We start from the raw sequence: 16,227 nt of genomic DNA, 5'->3' as shown, positions 1-16,227 counted from the left end.
TCTTTATACATAAAGGCGACACGTCTAGTTAGACTAGGCTGTAGACACCGTTACTAGGACCACATTACAGTTCAGGGTGATATCAACCCTATCATAGCGAATGAGATATGTGTAGAAGATGTTGGCCGACGTTATGATTTATCGCTGCCCTAGCTTGCGATTGGAGCAAACCGAACGAAGTCTGAATGGGACACATGCACGACGCGTTATACGTTTTGGACCAGTCCCGATGATCTGTGCATTCCGACATGCGTTTTATGTGAAGAAAAGTATCTCCGAGTGCTCTACCGTTGTGGTTGATGCTTTTAGAACCCTCAATCACAAATAATCACTCGCTGTCCTTTAGTCTCAAAAAGGCGGCACAGCTCTTGGCTCCCCCCATAGGGCGGTTTTACTGTCGACGCATGTCTCTGTCTTAAACCCAACCCCAGACTTGACACCTGTAGCTTCGCAGATGTTTATATTCAAACCTAAGTTCATGAAATGCTCATCCGTGTTTTTTTTCTCTTTCCATGTTCATATTTGATGCGGACTATTCCAGGCGAGCTTAGACAGGATCGAAGTCCTCGGAAAGCTTTTCATTCTAAAGCGAGAAGCGTCACTACAGGAGGAAATCGACGAAAATCCCAGACGTATGTTGTTCGAGCTTGCTGTCCAGACAACTGTACCGCAATGTGGCTTCCAGAATCTCGGCTGATCTAGGTAGGCAGTCAGAACTTGAGCTCGATCAAAGTCTCGCTACAGCTAGTGGATTTCATTCTCTTCCCTTATCTTTATAGCTACATGTGCGCCTCTCGGACCAGAAATAAGCAGTAACACAATTACACACCAAAATGTATCTCTAGACTTAATATCGGTTTACTAAGAGGCTTAACTACGAAAAGAAAGGCCCGGAAAAATATTTGGGTGACACGAGATCGTATCAGTGCAGATGGATCCATGGAGAGATCTCGTTGGAAGGTTGTCGTACAGACACCGAAACCGAAAGAAGTAAATCAAAAACACTGCATAAAACGGGGCAGTAGCACAATCCTCCTACCGAAGATTATTTTGAGCTGGACTTGGCTAGTATTGCATCCGGAATTGACCAGACGTAATGAGACTGTTTGACTGCTTTTGTACTTTGAATTCTCTAATGCTTATCTTTTTTACTCGTGGTAGCTTCTTACACCTCAAGCCCGGATCAGCAGGAGGCAGGATTGAACGCATCATAGCCTTGGCCCAAACAAACCAAATAATCATTGATGCCGGTATATTTGTTTCTCTGGTATATGTATTAAGAGCATCATTACTCATGAGCTATGTAGCTTGGTACAACCTCAACTACGCCCGAAAAACACAATCAATAAACATGACTGAGGAAATTCATAAATCATTGACCCTTTGATAATGTACCCCTCATTTAGTTTACCTCCCGCTCCCACGCTCCTCGGCCAGAAGTGACCCATCATCCATATTCTCCTCTACCTCCTCCTCCACGGCAGCACCCTCATGGGGCACCAGCGTCTCCCCAACGTGCCGAAAATGTCTATCTGAATACATCAAGCTAAACACCTCCTCCAGCCCAGTCCCAGCCACATACTTCTCCTCAGCGACAACATCCACCTTCGTAACCTTCCCCACCCACAGCTGGTGGTCCTCAATCTGTATAGTTCTATGCGTCTCGCACTGCAGGCGGAACATGACATCATCCTCTCTCCCCAGCAGCGGCGAGCCAAAAGTGGCATTCGCCAGCGTAATCTGGCTCTGGGTGAACGAAAACGGGGAGATCTTTGTGGAGTTTGTCGCGCCCAGCTGCGCAAACTTGCTGGCGAGGAACGCGGATCGCGGCGAGGGCCGCAGGATGTGGACGGCGAAGGACCCGGCTTTGGTCATTGTGCTGGCTGCCGAGGAGGGCGTCTTGATGTTGAAGGAGACTAGCGGGTGTGGGTTGAGAGAGAAGCAGTTGAAGGATGAGAGGGTTATGCCGCGCCATGTCTGTGGGGAGCTTGAGGTTGCGGATGTCACTATCACAACTTTGATAAAGGAAAGAAAAAAAGTATTAACGATCAATCTAATTAGACACTTTGAGTAAGGGAAAGAGATAAAAGGGAAGAACACCTGGGTGTGGTATTTTCCGCATTATATTCCGAAGCGCTGAAGAAGTCTCATTAGAAGCTTGGGGTGGTGTTCCGGAGGTGTACAAGCGGGTATTCCGCAGCTGTGATAGTGGGGTACATATCGCTACCTTTGGCGCGCGAGAGCACACAAAAGACACCACCGGGCCCTGGGGGAGCCCCCGCTGGAGTAAAATACGAGGAGAGAGTGCTGAGTTCATTGGGGTTGTGGGCGGACTTATCGAGGCATTCGTGGTGGTCGTTGGGGGTTCAAGGTAATGTGACGTAAAGTATACTTGAGCGAAGTGAGGAAAAAAAGTTGTGTGAAACAACGAGACCCCCGACAACCTCCCTCTCGCCCACACAGCTTATCTACCACTCATTACATACGCCACGGCACAGAAGCGGGGGCGGAAAGACATAAAACTTGGGCGCTGGAACAGTTTGGAGATATCCGGAGCGAATCTATTGGAGGAATGTCAGTGCGCGCTTCCAGTCGGTTACTGCGTCAATCAAGACGATTCGGTGCTGGTGGTGGGGTCGTCGGATTACCGTCAGTAGGAATAAGAGCCGCATCAACAACAGCTCCTTCTTCTCCTCCTTCTTCTTCTTCTTCGGCTGAAGGTATCGCGGAATCGCCGGCAGGTACTTCGGGCGCCGTGAAGGAAAATGTATACAACCCACGTCCGCCGCCGGTATCGCCTCTTATGGACGAAAATAAATACATGCCAATGTCACGGCGCCTTCCGCCAAAACCCCAGCGACCGAGGGGAACCGAAATCTTGTCTCCCAGGGAAGAAGCATTGAAGGTTAACCCGTACGGTATGGGTTTCCTGCCTATCTTCCCTTGTGGAAATACTAAAATGCTTTGTGTAATCGATAGCAAAAATACTAGCAACAGAAGTCCGCAACGAAGTCGATTTCCACCGAAGACTACCATCATGGTTCCTCATCCGCTTCGCAATACTCAAGCACCCAGAAACAGATGAGATGTATCTTGTTCCAGACAGAATCAAAGAGGAGGCGCAGAGGCAGACTTTCACGGCTGGGAGATGGGCCATCAATAATATGCGGCTATTCAATCTGCTTGAGGAAAGGAAGAACTGGCGAAAGCTCGTCGGCCATGATATTGACGGCCGTAAGATGGTCTGGAGGAAGAACATGGCAGATCACGTACTGAAGATTACCCGGGAGAGGGTTCGTCTGGAAATGAATAAGTTACAGCGGCGGGAAATTGTAGAGATTCCATGGGAATTTGAGGGCGAGGGCGAGGTTGGTTGTGTCTTGGATTGGAGCAAGGATGACTGGAGCAAAGAGGAAGCTTATCAAGACAAGGAATGTTTGACGATGGTACAGGGAAAATCCGTTCCTTTGCATCATATGCAGACACTCCTGGGGGATGAGATAGCTTCGGAGATTCAAGTGAAGTTAAGGATTCCATATGGAGTCACTAGGAGTGGGATATTACTTCACGAGAGATCAATGAAGGCACAGATGTGGTTGATGAAGATAAGAGCCTATTTGGGCACTTATTGAAATCTAATATCCTTTTATCCTATAAGGTTTCAATACTATCTCCCCGTTATTTCAAGCCAGTACTCTAAACATAGCCACACATTTATACCCTAATACCCTTTTTTGGGAATTTGCTCTTAATTAAATAATGATCATGTACTATCACTCGATGTGACTACTCTTCTTTAGTCGCTTTATCTTGGTCCGTAGAATCTTACAAATACATGTAAGTCAGCTGGTAGACGGGGAAGCGGTCGCAATGTTGCAATATAAGTAGCATTTGTTAATGGTAATTAACGTTGGAGAAATTGAATCATAAGGGATCACTCTTCTTTCTCGATCACCAAGGATCATGCAGCGATCTTAATCATAATCACACAGCCACATACATGTACATAGCATGATCATTCCATATATATGGAATATACTTACATATAGTCAGCGTTGTACAAATACATTATTATCTTTAGCACAGCAGTGGTTACACTCCTCGATGTTAAAGATAACAGATCGGTAGTTGAGTCGACACGTATCCTGGATAAACGTATTATCGACGACCCACGTGAAGACCCTCTGGGCCAGCACCACCATCGTCGTCAACCTCCTACTTTCTCAATTGATAAGGGCCTCATGCTATTCTAAAACAACAACCTAGCTTGCTAAGGGAAATCTGTAAGTTCTACTCTACCTCTACTAGGTATCGTATGTACCCTACACGCCAAGAGTGATACCCAGCTGTTGTTTCACATGGTCTGCATCCCACATACCGGACTCCTAACGCACTTTTCGGCAGGCCGCATTTATTAAAGTGGAAAGAACACCAAGCGATCACCAACACGTAAGACAGTCTGCGGAATCTGACATTGTAGTACCGGACGCAAATAGGAAGTAGTTAGCCGGAGTTCAGCTCTAAAACAAATCATTGCAGCGCACGTGAACATTCACCTGAAGACAACAACAACCCACATTTCCTCTTCACACTTCTCAGCTTTCTATCAGCTTCACAACTACTATAGTAAATAATGGCAGACAATACCGAAGAATCGACCAAACATTTCAGAGACGGTACCGACGTTTATACAAAGCTCTGGAAGGTTAGCTACATCGAAAATTACTATCTTTCCTAGTCTTCTGCTGATAACCAAATCTACATAGACCACTTCCGAGCCAGTTGCCCATATCTTCTTTCTTCATGGATTTTCCGATCACTGTAATATTGACTATCACAATATTCTATCATAATTGCAATTCTAACTGTTACCTATTCTAGGCAATGCGTATTATACATTCCCGTCATTTATGGCCTCCCGTGGAATTGAGCTATTCTCGTTCGACCAGCGCGGCTGGGGACGTACTTCTCCCTTGAACAGCCAATATGGTCATTCCGGTGGAACGTCACAAATACTAGCCGACATTGACGACCTACTCTCCAGCCGACTAGCAGAGCGCCCGAATATTCCTTGTTTCCTGGTTGGCCACTCGATGGGTGGTGGTATTGCATTAACTTACGCACTCCAAGGTAGCCACAAAGATAAACTCGCAGGAACTATTGTGTGGAGTCCTATGCTTGAGCTTGCAGATAAGCCGCTGGCGCTTGCGGTCTACGCTGGCAAGTTTGGGGCTAGAATTATGCCAAATAAGCAGATGGTGCAGAAGTTGCCAGCGGAATACATGAGTAGAGACAAGAGCGTTTGTGATGATTTTGCCAATGATCCGGTTCATCCCCCCTTCTCCTAGAATGCTTGCGCAACTGCTGACGAAATCCCCTAGCTGTGCCACGATACCGGTACCTTAATTGGTATCTCAGATATGTTAACTCGTGGAGAGAATCTTATGAAAGCCAATTTCAGCGCCGGCTTTACACCCGATAAACCTATCCTAGTCTTGCATGGTTCTGGTGACAAGGTAACCACATACATAACTATCTACATATGTACTTATAAAATATTCCCCTTATAACTGACCACAATTTCTGCTAGGTTACAAGTCACGATGCTTCCAAGAAGTTTACCGAAGACTTGTTGAAAATCAAGGATAAAACATTCTCCTCATACGATGGATGGTATCATAAAAGTTAGTTTCCGTTTTCGCCCGTTTGTCTGTTTCTGAATTATTGATCTGATTTTGCTATAGTGCATGCGGAACCAGGCGAGGATAGGATAACATTCGCGACGAATGTTTCGGACTGGATTCTCGCTAGAGCCACTCCTGGGGCAACATCGAAATTGTAATAAATACACGTGTGTGGGGGGGAAATTCCGATATGCGGGCTTTTCATTAGTATTGTTTGTTTGTTTATATATGTGTTAAGCACATATTATTATGGTGATTGACAAGTTGCCGATATATCTAAACACTGGAATCCTACAATTCTACTTGTTACTGGACAGGTTTTTCCAATAGGTTTTTAATTTAACTGGCCGGTTCTCAATGCTAGCGCATAATTGGACCCAAAGGTTGGGAGACGAACATCTCGGGGTGACAACATACATGTAATCTTAATCGGACTCGTGAGTGATCTAATCGGTGGAAAAAGTGTACGAGTGAGAGCCTATGATTTACCAAGACACAGCTTTTGACTTGGTGAACAAAGATAATGAAACCTAACTCTGCAAAACTGATAATTCAATCGACTCCAGATATCACGCGTCCCACAACCCCTACTATAACCAATCGCCCGAAAACACCAAAAACATGAAATTCAGCAAAATGCTATATATACTACATGTAGTACAAAATGACATGCTAATCTCAACTCAGAAAGAAAACACCTCCTGTCGCACTCTCTGGTCCTCTGCAAATCACAATGACCGTGAATAGTACCAATATCCGGACAAAGCCCAGACACAGCACATCATAAAGCGTACATAAAACTCAAAACACGTGGATTCGTTCCAAAAAAATGTACCGAATCGTATAATCAGCTTCTCCTCTCTGGAATAAACACTCCCATCAACCCAGGAGGTGGAAAGCTAGTTGCAATTTGTCCCAAAGACCCGTGTCCGCTATTGTTTCCAATATCGTAGTGAGGGTTTTGTAGAGACTCGGAACGCTCAAGCTCTGACATATTTGTGATGACGCTACCATCGGAAAAGATGGACATGGAGCGTTCGCGGTTATTCGGAGTAGAGATGGGGGCGTGTTGATTCTGCAAGACCAATCCAGGGGGGGTGGCTACATGCATAGAGCCGTGGTTGCTGTGGATACCATCGGGAGTGGACGGAGGGAGCTGAGATTGTTGCTGTTGGAGAAGTGCAGCCTCGGATGCACGATAGGCCGCCCAGTTTTCCTGAGACTTGAGGTGATGCTCGTGCATTTTGACTTCCATGCGGTAGATTGCCTCAGTAAACTCTTTTTCCAGCGAGGTGCGGTGAGCCTGGAGAGCCTCCCTTCCCAATTGCCTCTTTTCTCTGGCCTCGGCTTCCTGGGAAATCTCTTGACCGGCTTTCTCGAGGTCGGCACGCAGCTTGGTGAGTTTTGCGCTCAACCTCTCCTTTTTGGTCGCAAGAGATGCTGCTTCAGATTCTACAGCCTGGGCTTGACGATCCGCTGCAGCTTTGGCTTCGCTGGCTTGGTTCTGTGCTGTGAGGAGTCGATTACGCTCTTCGCGCCAAAGCTTCTTCTTCTCCTTCCACTCGGCCTTCATAGTCTCGGGTACATTCCCCAACTCTGCCAACTCCCGCAACATTTTCTCATTTTCTTCCTCGGCACGCTTGATAGCTTCTTTCAAGGCTAAATTCCTACGGAAAGCACGTTCCTCTCCTCGATCATTCCCAAGAAGGGATCGGTGCTTTTCGATTTCTTTGCGGATATCACTCAATGTACCTTTGTGGGTTTTCTTAACGACCTTAAGTCGGTTCTTTTGTTCGAGTAAACAAGAATTTGCTTGTGCAAGGGTATTGAGAAGGGTGGTGATTGGAGATAGAGGGCGTGATGGCTGTTGTTGAGTGTTGGCAGGAGCAGCGGCAGAAGAGGCTAAAACTAAGTCAGAACCAAGTTCAATCAATATCTGATTATCAATGTACATACCCTGAGCGGCGGGAATTGTGCAGGCGCTTGTCTTGTAGACCACCTGCAATCCCTTCCTCACAAATTCGAAATCGTACTCAGTTGCACCGGTGAGCCCGGTAATATCAATAGTCCATTCGTCTTCGGTAACTCCCATGACCTCTCCATTTTCTCCGTCGATATCTCCAGATCCGGTAGCTTTGTAGATATCGGTCTGTGGCCACACAATGCCATTTACTCGGACAAATAATGGGAATGTTCCATCTTTACCACTACCGTCAGTGCCATTGGTCACAACACCGTTCATACCATACATCTCCTCCCCACCACTCTTCGCTCCAAAAAAGCTTGCAGAAAAGCCAATATCAGTTGACCCAATCTTTGTTATCCATATCCTCACATCTTCTCCGTTGGATAACGCTGAATCGTTGGTGGCTCCGGTTTCGATTGGGTTCGAAATCGATGCTTCCGACGATATTTGAGATTGCTCTACTTCTTTTGCAATATGGACTATGGCACTGGCCATAGTCGCCCATAGTGGTTGATTGTCTCGGATATGTTGTATTTGGTTTTTCTTTTTTCGCCTGCCACCGGATGTCCCAGCAGTACTGCTTTCGCGCTCGAGGGGCTGTGATAATGCCCCGGCAGCAGCCTCTGGATCTTTGTCTTTTTGTTTTCCTAGCGGGAGTGGTTCTTTTGAATTTGTAAGATTTGGTGACGATGCATCTGTCGTGTCTGGTCTCCCGATCAACCATCTCCTGGTCGCCCTCATAACACCCTGCGCAACAATATGGATCGCAATAGCGCTACGAATCCATCCCGCAGAAGATCCTATCCTACCTACAAGTTCCGAAGAAGGGCCTCCCAAAAACGATTCCGAGTGCGGCTGTATACCATCCCACGCATCCGACAATTTGAACCTTCCTTGGACCACCTTGACTCCACCCATCACTCCAGCACAGACAACAGCGTTTCTGAGAGTTCCCCCACTTTGGGTTGCATGCCCGGCACCCATTGAGATGGCAATGACTGCCTGGGCAAAGTCTATCAGGAAGACACGCGCAGATGGCCAAAGAAACATTGAAAGAAGGGCCACAAGGATATCTGCAAAAATAATTGTGAGAAGTGAAGGTGCACCATTTGATCCTTGTAGCAGTAGATTTGTGAGTGACGGTAGAGACGAGGTGGTCGAGGCGCTTAGTAAAGTTGTTGATGGTGGCACGAAGGTTAGTGATGCGAAAAGAAAGTGAATGATCGTGAGGACAGTAGATGGCAGTTGCAAGAAGATGATCAGAAGAGTGATAGTGTCCAATAGGGGAAAGGACGAAAGTACAGTCGAAGGAACCCCGCTAGTCATGACTGTTGTCTTTCCGGAAGGGTTGATATCGATTTGACGGTGTTCGGCCGTACCAGCACCATTCACGCTATTCTGGAAACCCTCACTCAGATCGCTCTCGAGACCGTCTGAATACCTCCTCCCAGGCGCCTTCCCGTCCCATCCGTTCGCATACCCGTTTGTGACTCCCCCATTCGCAGTTGCAGGCTGAAATTGACTGGCTGCAGCCGCAACTTGTTGACTTGGTGAGGGATTCGGAGAAGCCGTAGTGGACACAACAGAGCCGTTGCTCGTGGAGCCTGAGCGAGAGGGACGCTTTACAGGCGGAACAAGACCATTACTGTGGTGATGGTGCAGGCCCTGGCGTTTGGAAGACGAGGCGCCCGCTGAACTTCGTGGCATCGGCAGCTGGTTTATTCTTTGGATGACCCAGACCAGCTCCGAGCCTGTGTCAACCAAAATGACACAAGGCGAGAAAGGCTATTGGGTTAAACAACGACGCGATAAATTGATATGGTGTAGTGAGGACGGTGAGTAGAGTGTAACAAGAGAAAGAGAGATGGAGGAGCGGGGAAGTGAGAGGATAATGGGGAGTAAGAGTGGCGTGTGGGGGTTTGTGGTGAATGATTGAGGAGGGAAAGGAAATGTTTGTAAGGGGGAGAGTCAGCGTAGGTGTACTCTCTCTACTTTGGTACTGTACTCAAAGAAGGCTGGCAGCACCGTTTGAAATGCGGCCACAAACCTAGGATTAGAGTAGAGTCAGTCCCTACTACCTACGGGGTGAAGGCGGATCCTGTCTAATGGTGGTCAGGGATTTGAAGCCAATAAAAGAGCTAGGTTTTGGACGCCAAGGGCAAATTACTGCAAACAGAACCATCAGATAGGATCCGCCGTCAGTAGGTGAGCGACTGTACTTAGGTATTCTTTATGCATGACCCCGATTGTCTGAAACAAACCACATCCACCAGGGGCCATCCAGTATCGACATGTATCTACTGGGTGCTGACAAGGCAGGAATAACATGCCCCAGGTTTTGCATGCAGGATATCTTACGCTACGTGGAGTACCATTTGGCACTTACCGGTGTTTTGTTTTGGAACCTCACCCCCATAAACTCCCTACTCGTGATCATAAAAACGTTTATAGACTAGCATAAGCCATATATCTTAGTGAGTATTTTACAAATATCAGTAATAGGCATCACAATGCAGAATGCGTTTACTTCGCGGGCTTACTTTACTCCAAAGTACAGTATGCGTGTCTGTCTGTCTGTATTCTTCTGCCTGTGAGACTTGAATCTAAATCTCCGAATGCCTGATCCATCGATCTATCCTTCTTCGTTCCCTTTGGTATTAGGGTAGTCCGGTATCGTATCCGCGATACATTACGCCTTGGTACTGGAACAATGTTCACTTATGCTCATACACTTCGGAGAAATTTTTAAATTTGGAGGCTTATACTAACGTCTCTCCCCCCTGCCAGTGCACAACTACATGTACATACACACAACAGATCATAGTACTCTAGAATAATCCCAAAAAGCACACCGGTGAATACGCCTCACAATTAAGCATCTCTCTGCGTGAGCACGATTAATCATCTCAATCCGCTCAGGTATGAGTGGGGCGTTCATCCATAATCTCACTTTAACCTGGTGAGAACCAAATTGCAAACCTCATTAACAAAAGAGAGAAAGGGAAAATTTCTTCAAGTTTATCCTTTCCGCTCACGAGACCAGCCGAGAACTTTGAGGACCTGTTAACAACTTTACACCCCTCCTCTGCTCCTTCATGCCCCATCGGGGTACCGGACGGTGTCCTCGGTCGATTATAGCCATATGCAGGTAGCCCGGTCGGGCTTAAATCTCCACACAAGGACAGATCCCGGTGCAAAGCCCTTCTCTCTCTCTCTCTCTCTTTTTTTTCCCTTCCCTAAAGGTATGACAAGCAAACCCAAACCCTAGACAAAAAGGCAAACACCTTCCCTCTTCCCCGCGCCTCCCCGTGCATGAAAGATTGCCGATATTTGGTTCCATGTGAGGGGACACAAATGACATGATGCCTTAATGAATAACCAATTTGTCCCCTCTTTTGGTGGGGCGAAAGCTTTTAGTTTTGCCGGACTCCACAGATGCCAAAGGGGGAAAAAAATCAACAAAGAAAAAAAGTCTTCTGGATGTATTAACGCGGAAAGTCCACGCTTTAGAGATGCAAAAAAAGTCCGCGATACCCCCTGTAAAACACAAGAATACCAAGCATTTCGTCGATCCACTGGAAATTCAATTCTTGCACACCCTTACAATCGTCGATTCCTGCCCCTCTCCTGGCTCTCCACTTCCAACGTTACCCCTCTATGTCATGATGGAGTAAATTTTTCTTTTCTCACCAAGAGCCCCGCCCGGGTTTCTTTCCTTTTCATTTTACTCCACGTAAATCTGATTTCAAGCGATTGGATCGGCTAACTCCCGGTGACGATGCAGAAGCGTGCAGTGGTGCCACGTATGAATAATGAGCTTGTTTCTAGCAAAAGGAAATAATAAATCTCTGTCAGGAATGTTCCAGTTGCTGAGGCTTCAAACAGAGGAGATGAAGCTCTACTGGTTGCAATTTCACCAAACGGCAAGCCGCAATACACGAGCACCGTTATCGGATAAACGCCCCACCCGAGGTCCGGCTCCTTTACGAGCAGAGAAACCCTTACCCTGGGAATCTTAAAGTCGGGTAGACGACTTGTGCAACATCTGAGCACTGCAGGAGATCTTCCCGCTGCATCGCGAGCCTAGGTCTGAGAGCGTAAGTTACGATAGTGTAACCCATCTACTTTTTAGTTCTTTACAATACCGGCATTGAGACCGGCAGCTAGAGTACCGCAGAAACTCGCCAACTTGATTATCTCCGTGCAGGGATTTCTTCATTGATGATTGGCTGAAAGGCAGAGATCAGCTTCAGATATTTCCTCTACAAGTTAGTTTTTAGTCAGATCCGCTAGCAAAGTTCGTGAGTTTTTGCGGTACTCTAAATGAACTCTACCAGCAAACTTTGATAAGGATTAGAATTTTATACCGGGCGGGCCCTATTCACTACAATCAAGTGGGGTTTTGTGCTGAGCAAGAATATAGCGATGTTACAAGTTGTGCTTTTCAAGTGTTGCTCGGGCATGATCCCTTTTCTGATTAACCCGGTGCCAGTCAATAAGGTCCTTGAAGTCCAGTGGATCTAGAACGTCGAGGTTTGGGGGTTACAATCGTGGTAGATCCTCAAGGGCTTATATAAATGTCAACAAACAATATTCGCTATGTATCCCTGAGTAGAGTTGGAGTGCATTGCCCAGGATATCCTTTCCACAACCGTTGGCCAGATTTAGTATAGATAGATTACCTATCATTGATTCTGGATACTGTGATCGCACGTACGTTTGCCTCCAAGAGTAAATGCGTCAGGCTTCGTCTTGGCCATAAGAGGATCCGCGACGAAACGCTGAAGTTTCGGGTTGAAGACCTATTACAGTTGGTCTTTACCCCGATCTTCGATTCTTACTTCCTAGATCCTGTGGGCCGACGTCTACGCAGCCTAAGATAAATGTTTATCCTCATGGATCAATTGGGCTAGCTAGTCCTTGCTATGCGCATGTTTGTGTGTCTATTACACCGTTATGCAAGACCACCAATTAACAAAATAGTAATGGAAGAATTACAGGCTGAAATCCCTTTCGGTATACAGTATGTAGAGACATACGTAGGTGACGGATCAAGGTGGAACCCGGACATTGGCAGGGCCGTACTCGTACCCGTACCCGTACCCGTACCACAGTGGTGGCATGTGGGGGGGCCTACCTAAGGATATATGAAATCCATAGCCACCAGAGGATAAGAGGATTTGACCCTTGACATGGCCTTATGACTCTAATTTAGCTCGCCTCATGAAGGGTAACACGGCTTACTTCATACACGATCACTCGGCAAACAAACTCCTAGCGTGATTATACTAAGAGGGAATCCTCTTTCGGGGGGTGCAGGGGAGCTGTTTCTACTCTAGCTAGTTTTCTATCCGCCGAAAGCCAACCGCTGCCACGCCGTCCAGACGAACGACAATTGAGAACGGTATCATCAAACCTAGTTAACCCTGCACTGTAGAGTATGTCTTCTCTCCCCTCTAGTGTGTCGTCCTTGAGATTTAATAAATTTGTAGTGGTAGGTAATGCCACGCAAACATATGCGCAAGTAGGCTTTTTACAGCGTGAGTCTACGTGCTACGGATGTACGTACATGTGGTTATACTTTGAGGTTGCCACCCCCCCCCAAAAAAAAAATCCACTGGTACCCCGGAGGTGCTGTTCCAATTACCTTTCAAATGTCAAGAATTTTATCAAACCGGCATCGTATTACGAGTACTAGTTCCACTATTGAATCTCCATTAAACATCAAACAGGACAATAAAATGCACAAACATTATAACCAGATGGGATTAAATAATCGCTAAATGAATACCGAACTGTAGAATAGATATAAATACAACTCCTCTTTTGCCGCAGTTTTTTTTTTGCTTGCTAAAGAAGTAATACTCAGTACTGAAACTCAAGTTGTAAGTGAATGATGGAATAGAGGATAAAAGGAAAAGTAAAGGTTGAGAAGAAGAAATCCTGAGAAACATCCACGCCGAAAAGGAAATTTTAAATATAAAACCCTCCTGGACGCCCGCCCCGTCCTAATTTCCACAAGAACAAAAAAAAAAAAGAAAAAGAAGGAAAAAGAAGGAAAGCCTTCATCACCAAGATGTAAGGAAACAATACTGTCAACATCAGACGCTAACTCTCTTTGCACATAACTCCTACAAAAAAACAAAAAAAACAAAAAAAACAAAAAAAACAAGATACATCTAATCTGGCTCCATTTTGGTTTATCGTATTTGCTGGAATGGATCCAACGCTATACTCATACGGCCCTCATTCTTGTTTTTTGCAAAGCAGTTCCAGAATCGCAATGTCTCGTCGCCGGCACCGGTAACAATGACTTGTCCATCGGGTGACATCGCTAGGTATAACACTCTGTAGGTATGCCCCGTGAGGCTGACAACTTGTGTCATGCTAGGATATTTCCAGACAACAATTTGATTTTCGGAGTATCCGTGCGTGCTGACAATCTCATTTGAGTTTTTACTCCACGCAAGGTTGCAAACTTGGCTTCCGGTATCGATTTCACTTATAGGCTGTCCCGTTAAGGTGTTCCAGAATTTTATTCTTCGGTCCGCTGTACCCCCACCTGATGCTAACGTGCCGTGCTGATGGGGTGACCATGCAATCGCTTTTACTGCTGCTGTATGCTCTGTAAACTTGTATAGCGGTTGCTCACTAAGTTTGTCCCACACGAAAAGTTTGTTGTCGTTCCCCCCTGATGCTAGTTGTCCGTCTTCACAATTCCATTTTAACCCACAAACTTCCTGCTTGTGGCCTACAAGTTTTGCGATATGTTGATCAGGCGCACGGACATCGCGATGATATATTGTTCGGTCACGTGAACCGGATGTCAAGATATGATCATTCCAGGCAAGAGCACCTAACAAGTTAGTACAGAGTTCATATGAGGCATGTTTAGAAGACTTACCAACTCGAGCTGTGTGTCCTGTCATTACTCGTAACCGGCGGCACTCCTTCGCATCCCATATCTGGACATATCCTTTATTTGTCCCTATTGCAACATGTGATCCCTGAATAAATTGTGTTAGCCTAGTCATGAGATGGGTTAGTGGGGGAATATCAATCCCGTACTCTTTGTATCCAAGAAACGCTCGTGACTTTATCATCTGTCCCCAAATCGCATAGTTTTGTTACCATTCCTGAGGCCGAATTCCACATGTAAACACAACTGCCCAGACCTACACCCAGAATATTTGTGCTCCCCCAATCCACTAGATTTAGATAAAAATCATCTGCCAGTTCGGGCGCATCAAGTACCTTATATGGTACTTTACTTACAGCCCTTGGTTGTTTTCTGGGTGATAGAAGCATTCGCTGACTGTCGAACCTAACAGGGGATAGGGAGTATATTTCAGATCTAGTATCAACGTTGGGTCCATGTCGGGTTTGAGGAGTCCGTGTCTTTGGTGACATATAAGTAAAAAGGTTCTTTGAAGGCGTGGCGGGGGTGTTGGTCGAGCTGTTGGTCGCAGGAGGTGTTGGTGCGCGGGCAGAATCGCGGGCAGAGTTACGAGTTGTTAGTGATGATGGTGAGCCCTGGGGAATCTCATTGTGGAAAAGCTCAGAACGGAGGAGCGTTGAAAAAGTCCGGTTGGCTTCTTCGGCTGTCGATAAGAACATACATTAGTACCACCACCCGATAGCAAGGCATATAGGTAAGCATACTCTTTTGAAAATGGAGCTCGCCATGTGGTGTTCTTTTCTTTGGTTTCGAAGGGGTTGAAGGCGAACCATCGGCATGCAGCAAGCTGTAGCTAGCTTGCAAATCCACCCCTTCGCGATTCGGTATAAACCTGGAAGACTTCAATCAACTTCAATCCCTCATAACTAGCCTTCCTAGGCGACCCAAATAATTCCCATGAACAACAGGCCACGCACCTATCACCGTAAACTATCCGCTGCCTCTTCCTACTTGGTGATGGAGCCGGGACCGGGGATGCGACGGCGTCACTCAGGGCTGCCCTCAGCGCATCAGCATCAGGGCCATTAGAGAGCCTTGGAGCTGGCGATTCAGTAGGAGATTTAGGCTTTGCTGCGTGTCGAACCCGATTCTCGAATTCCGACCCTCGCATTGTGGTGGGGGTGAGGAAAGAGAAGCAGAGAGCTAGCGGGGGCTACTGCAAGCTAGCTCGCTGAGGGGCAGTGGCGATGGGTTATATAGCCCAGAAGCTTGTTAATCTAAGGTATAACAAGCTGGATGACTATTAGTGATAGGTTGTGGATTGGATATAGCGTTGATGTTGTGGGTGAGGGGTGATGGATGACAGGTGATGGGAAGCGATGGGGGGGCTCGGGTGTTGTAACTTGTGGGTTGAGCGATGATGAGTGAGGTCGCGGTTGCGAAAAGTAAACAAAAACGCAGGACGTCCCAACCGGGAAATCGGCCGCCCCTGTTTGGTAAGTGCTGCGTTGTGCACCCGGCGTTGTCCGGGGAACGCTACAAAAGGCGACTGGAGGGAGAGGTACATTGTTGTTTCAGCGTATCTTTGATACTGCACTACACGACAATGTATGTATTACGTATATATACTGACAGTTGTAATAACTTTTACGAAAGAATCAATAAGAGACTTGGTTTTT

General features: G+C 46.5%; 6 protein-coding genes across 6 annotated transcripts; 3 read left to right on the top strand and 3 right to left on the bottom strand.

Moving 5' to 3' along the window:
- Positions 1-229: 229 nt before the first annotated feature.
- On the top strand, positions 230-1,387 carry LAJ45_00735 (uncharacterized protein; the record flags this gene model as incomplete). The annotated part of the gene is made up of 5 exons (XM_046110336.1): positions 526-632; positions 711-785; positions 1,070-1,093; positions 1,162-1,250; positions 1,308-1,387. The coding sequence occupies 5 exons, from the start codon at positions 526-528 to the stop codon at positions 1,385-1,387; spliced, it is 375 nt and encodes a 124-aa protein (XP_045977029.1).
- A 20-nt stretch (positions 1,388-1,407) lies between these two features.
- LAJ45_00734 (uncharacterized protein) lies at positions 1,408-2,672 on the bottom strand (the record flags this gene model as incomplete). Its single annotated transcript, XM_046110335.1, has 4 exons — positions 1,408-2,015; positions 2,101-2,200; positions 2,487-2,561; positions 2,649-2,672. The coding sequence occupies 4 exons, from the start codon at positions 2,670-2,672 to the stop codon at positions 1,408-1,410; spliced, it is 807 nt and encodes a 268-aa protein (XP_045977028.1).
- A 155-nt stretch (positions 2,673-2,827) lies between these two features.
- Positions 2,828-3,632, top strand: LAJ45_00733 (uncharacterized protein; the record flags this gene model as incomplete). The annotated part of the gene is made up of 2 exons (XM_046110334.1): positions 2,828-2,918; positions 2,980-3,632. The coding sequence occupies 2 exons, from the start codon at positions 2,828-2,830 to the stop codon at positions 3,630-3,632; spliced, it is 744 nt and encodes a 247-aa protein (XP_045977027.1).
- A 1,001-nt stretch (positions 3,633-4,633) lies between these two features.
- Positions 4,634-5,842, top strand: LAJ45_00732 (uncharacterized protein; the record flags this gene model as incomplete). Its single annotated transcript, XM_046110333.1, has 6 exons — positions 4,634-4,705; positions 4,767-4,821; positions 4,882-5,327; positions 5,382-5,516; positions 5,591-5,684; positions 5,745-5,842. 6 exons carry the CDS (start codon positions 4,634-4,636, stop codon positions 5,840-5,842), a joined length of 900 nt encoding a protein of 299 aa, XP_045977026.1.
- A 689-nt stretch (positions 5,843-6,531) lies between these two features.
- Positions 6,532-9,357, bottom strand: LAJ45_00731 (uncharacterized protein; the record flags this gene model as incomplete). The annotated part of the gene is made up of 2 exons (XM_046110332.1): positions 6,532-7,586; positions 7,641-9,357. The coding sequence occupies 2 exons, from the start codon at positions 9,355-9,357 to the stop codon at positions 6,532-6,534; spliced, it is 2,772 nt and encodes a 923-aa protein (XP_045977025.1).
- A 4,493-nt stretch (positions 9,358-13,850) lies between these two features.
- LAJ45_00730 (uncharacterized protein) lies at positions 13,851-15,719 on the bottom strand (the record flags this gene model as incomplete). The annotated part of the gene is made up of 5 exons (XM_046110331.1): positions 13,851-14,506; positions 14,555-14,657; positions 14,719-15,251; positions 15,313-15,440; positions 15,526-15,719. The coding sequence occupies 5 exons, from the start codon at positions 15,717-15,719 to the stop codon at positions 13,851-13,853; spliced, it is 1,614 nt and encodes a 537-aa protein (XP_045977024.1).
- Positions 15,720-16,227: the final 508 nt, after the last annotated feature.

Source organism: Morchella importuna, assembly GCF_003444635.1.
Source record: "Morchella importuna strain M04M26 chromosome Unknown Morimp01GS001, whole genome shotgun sequence".
Taxonomy (NCBI): Eukaryota; Fungi; Ascomycota; class Pezizomycetes; order Pezizales; family Morchellaceae; genus Morchella; species Morchella importuna.
Note: the sequence above shows the minus strand (reverse complement) of the source record. Positions and strands in the feature narration are given on the sequence as shown.